Source organism: Plectropomus leopardus, chromosome 9 (genome assembly GCF_008729295.1).
Source record: "Plectropomus leopardus isolate mb chromosome 9, YSFRI_Pleo_2.0, whole genome shotgun sequence".
NCBI classification, from domain to species: Eukaryota; Metazoa; Chordata; class Actinopteri; order Perciformes; family Serranidae; genus Plectropomus; species Plectropomus leopardus.
In genome coordinates, this window is record NC_056471.1 from 30,849,533 (window position 1) to 30,864,636 (window position 15,104).

At 40.6% G+C, this 15,104-nt stretch overlaps 1 protein-coding gene across 1 annotated transcript in view; it reads left to right on the forward strand.

Annotated features, from left to right (window-relative positions):
• The window catches only part of spata5 (spermatogenesis associated 5), a 140,904-nt gene that overhangs the window by 115,831 nt on the left and 9,969 nt on the right, over positions 1 to 15,104 (forward strand). Inside the window, exon 17 of the mRNA XM_042492953.1 lies at positions 209 to 373. Within this exon, the coding sequence (XP_042348887.1) occupies positions 209 to 373 (165 nt within the window). The remainder of the gene's footprint in view (positions 1 to 208; positions 374 to 15,104) is intronic.

Sequence of the window (15,104 nt, forward strand, 5' to 3'; positions counted from 1 at the left end):
TGTAGGGTCTTTAAAATGGAAATTTATTGGTAAAAATGTGTATGAACCCTGCAGTTTATATTTCAGTTGAAATCAGCCCACAACAGGCCAAAGACGATTCCACTGATGCTCAGCTTTGATATTAAAGCTTTAAATTGTTTGGCTTGTGTGACAGTTTGTAAAATATATGGTAAACCAGAGGCTCACGGTCTTTCTTTCCTTCCCACAGGCTCTGATGCGTCCAGGTCGCCTTGACCGAATCGTTTATGTGCCTCTTCCAGACGCTCCAACCCGACGGGAGATATTTTCTCTCCAATTCCTCAAAATGCCCGTAGCCCAAAATGTGTCTGTTGAAGACCTGGTGACTCGAACCAGCAAATATTCTGGAGCTGAGGTGAGTTACTTTTCCTTTGATTGATTTATAATGAATTCAACGGGAAAAGATCCATCATTGGGATGAGCAAAAGATTTTTTAAACTCGCAAAAAAATCAGGCCACTACAAAAAACATAAATAATATTTAAACTAGTGTCACTTTTTTTTATACTTCTGCCCCAATTTGGACTCTAATCTGTGCTGTGATAAAAAAGATATTTGCAGTGTTGTTTAGGGAAGTGCACAAGTAGTTGACTACTTAATGAAATTGCTATCCACAATAGTCAGCACCAAAAATTCAGTCAGTTAGACTTTATAAAATTGTTATTTTATGCAGTCACGATCACCCAAAAAAATGTTGTAATATTCAGGTACTTTTCTAAATAATATCATTTCAAATAAATGGTAGAAACTTTTATTTACTGAGTTGTTTTCCTGTTATGGAGGATAATGTGCAAAGTGTCTCACATTTCAGCGGTACTTAAAATATGATTTGGTTATTGAAAAATGTGATTAAAAATTTCAGATGGCTCCTATAGTTTACATAATATTTTTGGACTGTTTAAACATACATATTAAATTTAGCTCAATTTTGACTGTTTTTTATCTTTTTCCTACTTTTAGCTTAGTCGACATTTACGCATCAGGGAAATTAGTCGTAAGGATCGCACTGTTGAGTTTTTTGGGGTTTTTTTATGTTTGAAGATGTGGTCTGATAGTTGAAATACTTAAAGCCATAGTTTTGTCCCACCAGATTTTAAGATGTTAGTTTGACAACCATGTAATCCACTTATTTCTTGTCAGCTCAAGATGAAAAAAGGCTTCATATGTTCATATCTTATCTATGATATTACACAGATTATTTGGACCATGGTACGATATCTGGCGATTTCGCAAAGTCTGCCATGACACTATTTTGATTTGATCTAATTCAGGGGTGTGGGGTCAATATGAGATGATATCATATCATCATTTAAAACAATCAGTTATGGTAGAAGCTGAAAAAAATAATTATTTTAGCCGGTTGGTGGGTGCAGTTGCGTGAATGAATATTAATTTATTGTTAAATATATTTGCTTGAATGTGTATCACTGAAACATTTTTTTATACTTTTAACATGGAATATATTGTTGTTTTTTATTTTATGTTTTTAGGGCATGTCTGTTATGTATTTTATGGTGAAACTGAAGGCGAATTTTCACATTTGTGAGCAATAAACTTTTCTTAATTCGTAATAATAGTTCGGTAGAAGGGAAATAGTTCAGACATGAACCTATCACAATAAGGTCTATAGATTATCTTGAGTAACCAGGTCATGATTTCTGGAAAGAGACAGTGCTGTTAAATTTTTCAAATGTATTTTTTGGGGGCTTTGAGCACCATAAGGCGAGTGCCATTTAGTTGCATTATATTTGAGAGAAGGCAGACATCTCTACGGTCGATATCTCCAATACTCATCAACTCACACCAAAACAATCTGAACTGATAAATAGCACCACAGGTAAGAGGAAAAATATGTATTTTTGATTTTGGGATAAACTGTCCCTTTAAGGCAGGGTTGAATTTTAGCTGCATTTATGTTTTTTCAGTCTGACATTGTGAGATGCCCGGCAGGTTTTATTGTGTTGTCTGAGTATTTTATCCGGTGACGGCATTATTTGCATATGGCATGAGCTTTGTTACTCGTCTTTACTGTGAAATCCAAAATATTTCCACGCTTCTGATTTATTAAGGGGAAGAGAGCAAATATAATTGTTGTCTTTTTATTGGCTGCTTGCCGTTATCTGCCTGGTGCTGTTGGCTGGTAACAGACGTGCCGTGATGCTAAAGATGGATGTTTTCACTTTGCATAAATGATAGCATTGCAGATATCATTGAGTCAATACATCGACCAAGATTAAAGGATCATTACACCCCCACTATATTTCAAGTTTAGTCATTTCAATGCAAATGGAGCTCGGCCCAAACTGGCGACCGTGCATTCACAAGCCCACATCATTACCTTCTGACTACTTCTGACCCCTGAATGAGAAACTGCACGGCGGCAAGATGTGACTGTGCTTTTCCATGATGTCTGTGTCGTGTCTGTACTGTTTTACAGAGCGCCCGCGTGATCTCACAGCAGACTGGGAGTAATCGTACAAACACTCCTTTGTGTGACAGATTTGTCTCTCTGCATTTGTCTGCCGCGTGATTCACATTGTCTCACGCAGAGAAACTGCTACCGACCTCCAGGACACAAATAACTAACACACTGTGAGAAAAGGGTGCAGTTTTTGGCCAAATTTAAGTTTTTTTAAGTTTTAGCTTGTGTGTGTTATTTACTTCAGAATATTCAGCTTTTGGGAGTTTCCTGTAGTGGCTCTGGTTCTCTCTATCTCTGTCTTGGTCTTTGTCAGAGAAATCATGTTTGTCTTTGGCCTTCAGCATGACTCATCCTTCATACACCATTTAAAAAAAAAAAAAACATTCCCATAAGATGTACAGTACATCTTTTCCCCAGAATGTAAATCCCAGCTGTATATTTAAACTTCAAGGGTCATGGACATGATAGAAATGTCATGCTGGTCTTCTGACAGGCTCAGAAAACAACCGTCTTTAAACGATTCAAACGCTAGCGTGCCTTGGCAGGCTTTGAAAACACAGATTTCATTGTGTCCTTGTCATGTTTTCTATGTGGCATGTTTGTGAGTGCTGTCGTACACACAAGAGTCTGTGATGAGTCTTTCATTTCGCTGCCTGAGGTTGTGCAGGAGGCAAGTGTTTGGATCTTGAAACCATTTTTTTAATCAGCTTTTCTTTATTAGCAATGAGGGCCTCCAACATGAACACATTATCCACTAAAGTTAGAACCATGTTGCTTATTTCTGTGATTTTTTGCTTCTTGTTTTTACCTGTTCCACAATAGACCCATGTTAATTCTACCTGAACCTTACATGCATAAATTAATCTTCAAAATGAGTCAAAAATAGAATCTTTCTGTATTTTTTTTTCTAATTTAACATAGATTTTTTTTACATTTAATCACAAATATTTACCCTCATGCAGAATCACTCAGTATATGATGTCAGGTTTTCAAGTGCTTTTAAAGGGTATTTTCCAATCCAATTTCCATGTTTTTGTGTCTAAATGACTAATAGGAAAAGCCATTTTTGAAACTGTTTAAATTTTGAACCACAGTGCTGTAGCTGGCAAAAAAACGCTGCATTGTAACCACTATGGGCATGTTGATGCCATCAGTTTATGTCCACTAAAACTACTTGTTTTTGTCACTAACATGTTCAGATTATCATTCGAAGTGTCTGACAGTGTTATGAAAGTGATCCCTACAAAAACAGACCTTTTTGGTTAAAGAGTAAGATCCTTTTTGTTTAACCAGAAACAGCCCCGAAATCGGCATCGCCAAACCCACCAGACTCCAGTCAAATAAAAAGTAATTTCAGTATGATTAGAGCCAGCATATTTTCACATCTAACCGACTTTTTGTGGATTTATTTTGTTACTGTTGATAAAATAAAGTAAAGTAAAATAAAATAAAGTGTGTTTTTTGCAGTGGTGGGTGAGTCCCAAAAGATAATTAAGTACTGTAACAAAGAATTACACCTAAATAATAAATTTACTGTTTATCATTCAAATGGAGTCTAGTGGGTTTTGTGATGACAAATTTGGGACTGTTTCTGGTCAAACAAAATGGATATTACTCTTTAACGAAAAGGCCTGTCTCTTTCTATAATGTTGTCCGACATTTGAAGTAATAATCGGATTTTATCCATTGTCAGAAACAAGCACTTATAGAGGACATAAGTTGACAGTGTGCACATGCCTCGAGTGTTTTCATTGAGTTCTGTTTGGAGTGCACATCTATTTGTTTTCTACTCCCCCATTAGTATCTAATGTAATAAAAAGATTGGAAAATAGAGCCATGGTTGAAAAATGACAAACTTACCCTTTAACACTTGCACTTAACACATACACACACACACACACCATTCTTTCAGCGAGCTCAGAAAACAGTTTATCACTTGTATAATCAAGTCTGATCAGGACAGCGAGGTGTTGAGGTGTTTCCGTCTCTTCTCTTGACATTATGATCCTCTCGAGGGCAGTCGGAGGTTATCTATAGGGCCTCCTCATATCCTGAGAGTACACGCTCTCTCCCTGATTCCTGACTCTGCAGCCCCCACCCAAAAAACGCAGCCTAAAGCAGGCATACACCTGGAGCAGGTATGCAGTGAGAAACCAATCCCCCGCTATCAGGTGTTGTGTTTGACATCGGGGTTTCTGGAGTACCGTCTCATCTGTGGAATGGAGGTTTGCAGTCACTTGCCACCGAGTTCTCGAAACCCCACAAAAATTCAAAGAAATGCCACAGTGAAGCCGATAAGAGTTCACGGGTGGAAAAGAAGCCGTGTCTCACCTGTGCACGGATTGTATTTTACATACCGACACTATAGATCAGATTAGATGAGAGGAAACTTTAAACTCCCGTGATCACTGAGGGGAAGTTTGAGGGAAAACAGGATACAGATAACGGACTCAGTGCTGAAGATAATGCCGTGTTTACAAGAAAAGAGCAGCAAGGGACAAATACAGCAAATCACCAAGTAAATAAACAAGTAAAATGTCCAAACACACCAACCGTGACTGTTGACTGGTCACATCTTGACTGGCTGGTCTTATACACTCTTACACGTTTTACATCACTTTTATGCTTAAAGACACTACCGAGAGATATACCTTTTGGTAACAGTTTTTACATTTAAAAAACTGCATTTTTAAAGGCAGCAGATTGCTTTTTTACCTACCCCCCCCCCCCCACACACACACACACACACAAATCCAAAAGTGTTTGTGTTTCCTGCTGCAGGAAGACACCAGTCGCTGCAGTTTACAGTAAATGAGACTGCGATAGATACAGTAAATGTTGACCACTTAGAAAATGTTTACGATAATAGAGATTAAAAGGAAATCAGACAGATCAGCTGCTGATTAGGAGTTCCTCTGACTAAAAAAGTGAAAAGTTAAACTGCATTTTTAAAATCAAGGTTTCACCCAGGTTTTTAGTCATCTTTCCCCCAACTTGCTGACCTCATTGTGTTTTTGACTTTTGACCATTAGATTTTCAATCAGTAGCTTAGCTCAGCTGAAGGATCAAAAAACAATTTTCTAGCTGTAGGAGACAACACAGCTTTCCATTTCAAACTCTTTTTAATGTTTTAATGTCTTTATTGGGGTTTTCAATCATAACAGATACTATATGTAATTAAAATAGTCTGAGCAGCAAATATGGCATACCATAAAATGAAAAGGCAAACCAAAAGCCAAACAAAACAAAGACAAACACAACAAAACAGCAACAATTTAAAAAAATGAAATCAGAGGTGAAAAACAGATTTTGTTACAGTAGTTACAGTGTTCATATATATTAAAGATGACATGGGCTACAGCACTCCGACTGCCCTGAGCCCACTCCTGTCTTTGGTTTTATTGGTCTTTATCAACATTTTGTTTCATAAAGTCCAAAAAACTCACCCATGTATTTTCAAAAACTGTCAGCTTTCCATTTGTGATAGATGTTAGTTTTTCCAAATCAACACACGTTGATAAATCCATTTGCTTTATACTTGATTTGTTCTCATCTTTCCATCCTATAGATACTGCTCTCTCAGCCAAATAACAGATGAAGCCTATAGGCAGCAGATATTATGTGATAGACATCGATATATTAGTAGAAACATATACCGTTCTTTTGTACATTTTCTCAGTCAGTTTCATGACTGCACCAAACATCCTCCGTCAGAGTTTGAATCTTATGTAACTGGGAGGAATGTGTGGTATTGCCTCGGTATGGACACTGAGAGTAGCTGGACCTCTCCATCTCAGTGTGACAGAGCACTGAGCCATTATATTTGACTTGGCGTGCTAACCGCTAATGCAGTAGGCAGCTGAGCCGCAGCCGACGAGCAGCGCTGCCAGGGAGCGAGCTGGATGAAGAGGGGGAGGTCGTAAATCAACAGCAGGATGCTTATTGAAGCTGGAGGCCACTAAAGAGTCCAGTGTCAGTTTTCATATCATCCACCCTGGCTGTCACTCCATGTCTCTCGATCTTGTTCTCACTTGCTTGCTTTGCGTTCTCATCTCTCTCCATCTGTCGACTGGTCGTATGGAGGCTTTGCGATCGTGTGACAAATCTTCTGTCAGCTGCAGTCGGTGTCATCTTTGAGCTTTATCAGTGATTTAATTGAGATCTTCTCTGCTGCAGCCTCACTTTCTCTCTTCAAATTTTGCATGCACCATTGATCATTTATAAAATTAACTATGACCTTTACCGGCGCTGCGGTAACAGTCTACCTTAACGAGTGGTAGTGGCATTAGTATGAGCAGGTGAGGCGTGTGTTTGTGTTTGCAGAGCTCCGATTGTGGCTATTTAGTCACATTTTGTAAGCACGGAGCACCAGTGCGACTTGTAAATATTAATAATAAATGAACTGGAGAACATGTGTTAAAGGCGCCACGGTATCTGTCGAACTGTCTGCTTATGTTAACCCAAACTTTAAAGCTTTCTTTGTTTTCTTCTATCAGTACTTGTTGTAACCATGGCTTTTTGGCTAGTCTTCTTGTGTTAACCTCATTGCGAGGCTGTATTGGTGGCAGTGAACATGGCAGGGGGAAAATTTCAGCTTGTTTGGTTGGACAGCCTTCAAACAGTATTAAGATTGAAGCCAAGTGCTTCCTTTTGGCCGCAGACCCGCCACTCTGCCACAGTAAAGTTTAATATCTCGCTCTATGAAAACTCAATGAGGGGGTTGATTACTGCGTTTGCGGATGGCGCACACATTGTGTCGTAGAGGTGATGCACGACTGGGCCCATTGAGCACCTTTCAGTCTTCCGTCTTGGCAGTCTGACTACCCGAAACTTTGCCTTTAATTACATTCCTGGGATTTCAGACTTGTTTGAAAGGAAAAGGAGGCAGGGTCGAGAGGAGGTGGGGGTGGGGGGGTCACGCAGGAGGACACAGTTGTTGTCGGCTCGGAGCTAGAAGCTTGTTAAAATCACCTGTCTTCCTACCTGCCCGCAGTGACATCTGGTTTCCCAGCACGCACCTTTAACTCACACACAGCCCAGAAAATTGCTGCCGGCTCTCCTCCCTCACCTCTAACATCACTTTCCTAAACAGAAGCAACATTTGATACTGTAATCGCAGTGTTGTCTCGAAGAAGAAGACGAAGGAGAAGAAGGGCTTAACTTGCTCCTGGAGGAAGGTGTGATGCTACTCTACTTCTTCCTCTCTTTTTTTCGATTTATGATCAAGCCCTGACAGGAAAAGACTGGGAGGATTTATGGCAGCCTGTCACATGCACTGAGTCAGTTCCAAGCCTTGTTTGTAGCTTTACTGGAAAGCTGAAACCCTCTCAGGTTTCAATACACTGCTTTTTAAAATTTCACCATAAACTTGAATGTGGAGGCTCATGCACACCTTTAAAGAACTTGTGAACAGGTGCATAGGAGGAAGGCGTCTGTAGAAGGCGAAAAAGAGACAAAACCTGCACACTGTCCAATTATTTGCAAGAAAACTTTATTCACTGAACCACGTTTCAGTCGTCAGACCTTCATCAGGTTAAAAATTCACTATAAAAACAGAACTACAAAAAACAGAGAAATCTATCCTTTGTGTTTTTAAAAAAATCTGTGTTAATATGATAACGCTGTGAAAATGACCCTCATGTACACGGATCCACAAAAACAACCAAAAACACTAGTATGCATGCCAGGCCAGTAGTTGGCTGTGAACCTTTGTAATAACACACCGTTGAGGAACAACGTGCTCTTGCGCAAAGAGAATGTCACTGTTCTCACAGGATCCACGCATTGGCAGTTTAAGCGAAAGTTTAGTACTCAGCCCTAATTAAAAGACTTGCATAAATCAAATAGTGCATGCCGATTTAATACAATCAGAGACGTTTTTGTTGATCAATACCTCGGGAAATAGAGACATCTTCTTCCTGTGCCAGAGCAATGGTGACAGAAGACTTGCCACTATAATGGCAGTAAGTCTGGATGAGACTGACGCAGCAGCACCAGTTGTTATAGATTAGCAGCTCTTAAATCTGCATATTTTTTGAAATTGCATTAAAAAAAAGCTCAGCCACAGCTTCTGCGACTTCCCTGTAGGGATGCATATGTGTCACAATTATTATATCAGTAAACAACACTCAACTATTAAACATTTTCATCGAAAACTAATATTGTTTTGGTGCTTTCTGCACACAAAGATGTTAGGTCGTCGTTCTCTGGAAAAATCCTCACACACAGAGGATTGATGTGTTTTCTTCAATGCAGTTTGTTTGGCATAAACAGGAAAAGGAGCTGAGTCACTGAGTGCACAACTTCCAGAGACTTCATTAACAGAGTGTGCCACAGACCTCCCTGCGCCGTGTGATTGACAGCTGACCTCCAGGAGGTGAAGTGCAAAAACACCACAGCAATGAGCACTTAGCAGATGCTGACAAGTTGTTGACAAAAGAAATCAGGATTTCCCCGCATGAACCCAGTAAGAACAGAGCTGGAAGCTGCTGTTTAGATGCCGAGCACGTCGGGGTGACGTCCGACTGACAGGCAGTGCCAACCCCTGCTGCCCGAGCTCCCCCGAGATCCTACAGTGTCGTAACATCCATCTCCCTTGAAGTGGAGGAGGAGGGGGGAGTTGGTTGTTGAGGCGTTTTAATAAAACCTCAAGCTGCAGCATTCAGCCGTATCAGAATATCTTTGTGTTCAGTCACAGATGACTTTGACCGACTGCGACCTCCATAGCGGTGGGTCTTTTCCCTCCAACAGGGGGAGAGCTGTTTGGTCCGAGCCCAGGTGTCTGAGACACTTGGCTGACAGCCATTCAAACTCACTGGCGCAATTGTTTTCTTAACTTTTTTTTTCTTTTTCACACCGGCAGGAGCAAGTCTGTTCCAATGCAGGACGTACAAATCAGGCAGATCAAGTCTGGCTTGACGTCAATGTGCCGCCTGTGATGCTTGATATTCCCTGTTGCTAGATTACTGAGCTCTTCTGCAGCTCCCTGTCAGCCAAGTCAATGCAATAAAACGATACTTTGCTGATTTTTAACCAGCTTTATATCAAAAATAATGTCGGTAGTATGTGTAGATAAACTGGCTTAAACTTCCCCATCCAACCAGTGACTAGATCGTCCTCCACCCTGGCAAAACAGTGCCATAATTTTGAAGTAATTTTACATAGTTTGGCTTTGTTTTGCTGGCTCTCGAGCTGTTGCTCAAACTACAGACGGTACTTTCGCATTTTCGTGTAGCCTACCACCGTGGACACAAAGAGTATAGAGCTTGATCAAGACACAGACCCGCTCCTCTGTCTCGCTCAAACCTGTACCCCTTTTTCCACCAAAACTAGCACATGCATGCGGGTTTTTCAAACTCGATTATACACGCTAAATATAGTTGACTCCATTCCCACTGCCACTGAACACACCGCACAAGCCTGACTTTCTGTCAGCATTTATGTGTGTGTGGGTTGTTTTGTTGGTGTGTCCGTGTGACGTCACGGACAGGCAGGAGAACAGGTAAACAGTAGACGGCAGAGGGAACAGAGGTCTTTGAAAACTTTCAGTAGCTTCTTCTCTTTATATATATCTTACTTATTGAGTTTTTCTTTTAAACTCGGTACAGATGTATTTGGATTGGTGTTTGGGCACTGATTAGGAGGAAATGGATGGTAATTAGTGATGACGCATCATTGCATCTTGCAGGAGCTGAAATTACCGCATTCATCCAGGTGTTGTGTTCCCATCAATGCCAATCGGAGCCCGAGGTGATAAAAACCCACATCTGCTGCAGAGTCATTTGACCCAGGTGTGATTGCTGATTGTATGCATTCTCATTGCATTAAAAAGCCAGATGTTAGCGGGTGATAGTGGTTTTTTGTGCAGTGGTAATGAGGGTTTGGAGTGTGATTACTATATTCAAAAGATTCTGCAGCAGATGTGATATTTTTGAGCACTTTTTTAGTTCATGTCATTATTATTAGTTTTATTTTTAATTTTTTTTATTTATTTATTTTTACTTTACTTTTTAAAAACTTTTCATTATTTAGGTCTTTTTTATTTCCTGCTAATTTAGGGGTAATATATTCTGAAGTTGCTCACTGCCTTCTTTCTGTGTTTTTCAAAGAATTGCTCTGGTTTCAAAGGGGTTAACGGCCTGTTTGGTTGTAATAGCGATAGTTTGTGAACAGGAAGTGGGTGCCATGCTGCTTCCTGCGCAGTGAAATCAGAGGCCAAAAAACAGAGATCAAACACTGAAACAAAGCAGATTTAAGATATTTTAGCTTTAGCAAGGTTTTAAGTCACCCACAGCGGGGGCCTGTATTGGTCTGATCTGGCACAGTGCATTCTGGTAGTTGTAGGTTTTTAACCTCTTGAGCAAAAACGACCTTTTTCTATTTTCTCTGGTCATGTTGCACCAATTTCAAAAATATATACACACATATATACATAGCTTTATGTGAGGGCCTTCTTTATGTGAAATGTTTCTTTAAGCTGTGACTTGATGAAGTTAAAGGACACAAAAGTACTTCAGTGTGATGGTTGTTGTGAAACACCACGTTTTAAAATAGACGCCTGAGCAGTCGCGCCGGATTTGCAGGAGCTTGTTTGCAACGATTAAAAGCCTGATCACAAATAAGGCCTGTATAATGACACACACACACAGCGACGACACACACAGCGTTAAAACCACCCTCACAGGAAGACAAATGGTTTCCTCTTAACACCTGTTGTGGTTGTGGCTGTTCCTCCTCTGGCTCTGTGTGTCGTTTGTCTGATTTATGACCTGGTATTTGTTGTTGCAAAGATTTTTATCACCAAGGACACAAGCGCAAAAAAATGCATCAACAAAGTGTGTTGCTGTTTGAATAACAGTGAAATTACACAACGTGTGGCGCTGATAAACGCCATCAATCCAGACTGTGTAACAAAAAAACAAAGCGATCTGTAATCATCAGCAAATAAACATGTCAGCTTTGGTGGAATGCGTGTCGGACGAGGTCTGGAGTTGGCAGCAGTTTTCCAAAATATGGTTTAACCTCTAGTCTAGTGTGTGTGCATGTGTGTGTGTTACTGTTAATGCGGCTGACCACCAAAGCGGTCACGCTGCCACTCAAAAAAACAGTCGGCACGGAAAACACAGTCAACAGCTCGACAAAGGCTGCGAGGAAAAAGCCTTTCACACCTCCGTAACTGTGTGTGACTGTGAAACACCTCGCCTCACTTCCTCTCCAACAAGCCTTTTGCCTCTTGTCATTGTGAATATGTTGTTCTTAGGCAACGCTGCAGGTTAAATAAAGGTTAAAAAAGAAAACCTTGACGCTTCAGCCAGCAAGCTGCTGCTGCTGTGGCTCTCCAAAGGCCAGCAATCGCTGAGAGGGAAATGGCTCCAATCGGCCCTAATTTTACATTTTATATATAAAGCCTTCACTGTGGTTTATGTGCGAGTACATGGTGAGCACAAATTGAATTTTTCCTGGGTAATATGAGCTCTCGAGCGTACTAGTGGTTCTGTTTCCTTTGGCCGGGCAGGAAGACAGAATGTGGCCAGCAGAAGCCAAAAAGTAGACAAATGGAGCAAGAAAGGAAGAGTAGAAAGGTAGGAGAGGATAGAGGAAGTGAGAGGGAAGGTGGATGCCAAAATGTGGAGGGAGAGAGATATAAAGGTATAAGACAACCGGGAAGTAGCTAATAAATCCAGAAAAGGGCAGTGGAGCCTATAGTAGAGGGAAATACACAGAGATAATAACCGTTAACTTGTTAACTACAAATGAGGTCATTTTCTATTAAAAAAAATGTGATGTGTCACTTTTGAAATGGCAACTCAAAAGTTAGGATTGGTATTTAAAGTGAGATTATGTGACTTTAGCATTAACTCATGATATCATGCAAACCATAGAGTACTCAGGGAATGACAAGTCCTGCAGATAAACTGAGGGAATAGAAATATTCTCTAAAAATGGATTATGATGGTTTCTTGTGACATCTTGAAAATAAATGTTTAGGCTTTTTCTTCTTTTAGGCCTCTGTTATTGACATTATGACTAATGCCTTGACAAGAAATACTTAAAAGGGGCCCCCTGAGCCCTTTGGCCCCTGGGCAGGGGCCTAGTCTGCCTGTTCAGTAATACACTCATGGTTCCTTCGAAAGATGTTTTGTGTTACCTCACAATGTTTAGCATTCTGTTGCAAGACTTTTCTTCCTCCCTTTCTTCTGAAGGCGGCAGGATTGATTTGTTGATAAATCTGCAGCCTCTGAGAAGTGCCGCACCAGAGTGCAGTTATGCACAGCCGTTTACTGTGTTTACCTTCACTAAATCGTCTGGAAACGACACCAGGCTGCGACAGTATAATCACACAGACCTCTACACACATTAGACTGGTTGGTTATATATCAGCATACTTAATGCCCAGTTCAAAGTAACATTTCATGAGCTGATCCATGGCGTGGCGTTGAGCAGATGAGCGGGAAAAAGACGTGGTTGGGAAAGAATGGAAGTGGAAAAGTATTGGGAAAGAATGCAAAAAACCCAAAAAACAAGTCTAGTTGTGACACTAAACCAAAGTGTCACCAAAACATGTGACCATTCATACATGTGTGTATGCAGGTACTCTGTATCTCTGTGTGTATGAAAGATGGAGCAAACAGGAAAAAGAAAATTTTAGTGGAGCACATCATGCAGGTGGGGTTTTACCTACCTTGACATTAAACACACACACACAGAGACACACACACACACACACAGAGCCGAGTCTCCAGGTCACTTCAGTGTGGGTGTGTTTGGTAAATATGCCATCCCTGCCTTCCCGAGTCCAGGGAGAATGTGGAGCTTTCATTCGTCTGATTAAGGGGCGAGGACAAATATGCCCTTAAAGGCGAGGCCCAGCTATACCCCCCACCCCATACACACACACACACACACACACACACACACACACACACACACAACCTTAACACTGTGTAGCCCCAACACAGGTGCTATCCCACATGGGTCTTTCCAAAACAGAAGGTGGGTAGGGGCCTGAGATGATAACACTCAGCCACCCGACATGGAGGTTATTTGGTGGCTTTTGTTGGAGGTTTCCATCTGAAACTGACTGCAGTGTCCTCCGCTTTCATGACAAACTTTCCTATGTGGAAAGAAAACATGCATCATATGAAGATGACACACATTCAGAAAAACATTTTACTGTGAGGCTTATTCACTTTAGGTTTTACTTAAAGGAATAGTTCAGATTTTAGGAAATGTATAAGATTTAAGGACATTTCTCAGATTTTAGGATGTTTCTAGCATTTTAAGACATTTCTCTGATTTTAGATTGTTTCCAGAATTTTAGGACGTTCCTAGCATTTTTAAATCTTTCTATGGTTTCAGGACATCAGAGAGTTAGTTAGGTTGTCTGTCAGGGGGTTCAGGCACTTTTTTGATAAACAAGCTCTATTTTGATGCTGTTTCATGCACTCTGGCATCTTATTTATACCAAAAGTGCACAAACAATTCCCAGAGTGAATAATTTTATATTTTATTGTGAATTAGAAACGGGCTGGGGGGCCACCCGGCACCCTATCAGGGGCCAGATTTAGCCCACAGGCTGCAAGTTGAGCATCAATGGAGTACACTGACTATAGACAAGTTCCCCATACAACCCCACTTCAAAAAATCTGAACTATCCCTTTAATGTTATAGCTCTAATATCTCAGGCCTGCACGCTTTTTTTTCGAGCATACAAAGGTTTCTGTCTGCTGGAATACTTGTGTATAATATCTCTCCGTCGTCTTTATTGTCTCAGCTGTAACATATGGCGAGGAAAAGCCCGCACTTTCATCATCACAGTTTCTATGGAATCCAAATTCCTCTGCTGAGAGCACAAGCATGTGCACGTTCATCCACACACACACACACTCCACTCTGCTATTTATGATCATGTGCCATGTTTCCGTTCTCCCCCTTTCTCCCCCACGTGACTCCCCTCCCTCCATGCTTAACCTCACCTCCCTCTCTTTAACCCTCTCTCTCTCTCTCTCTCTCTCTCGCCTTGTAATCTTAAATGGGTTTCACATGGAGCTGTGGTCAGGCCTTGTTTCTCATGGCAGAGGCATGTCACTGCAGACACTTCCTCTTTGCTTCTTTGGAGGATGGAACATTTTATTTCTGGTTAAGAGTTTGGGCTCTGCACCCCCGACGTCGTTTGATTTATATATTATTTCATTTCCTCTCTGAAAATTGGATGCAGCGTGCCTTCTTTTTTTCTGCTTCTTTTTTTTTTTTTTTTTTCCAGTGAAGCGGTTGTGGGGACGGTGGTGATACTGTGGTGTGGTTGGGACAGTTTTTGGGGAGGGGGTTATTATTTTGGTAATTGCATAAGAGCAGATCTTAGAGCCAATATTATCTCTGGCACTGGATGTCAGATATCTAATTATTGATGTTTGGGATTTTGTGTCATACACCTCCATTCAGTTTAAGTTCTGGAGTGTTAAGTGGTGTTTTCGTTGTTGTGCTTTACTTTGGGTTCGGCATTTGCTCACCATTGGTGAATGTCATTTATCGTCATGCTATGTAATCTCTACATATGCAAAGTATAATATATATAAAATATGTTATTAATTATTTGAACAAATTTTTTCTTCTACATTGTGGAGCTGAAACAATAGGTTAACAGACATTTAACACAAAAAAACTGC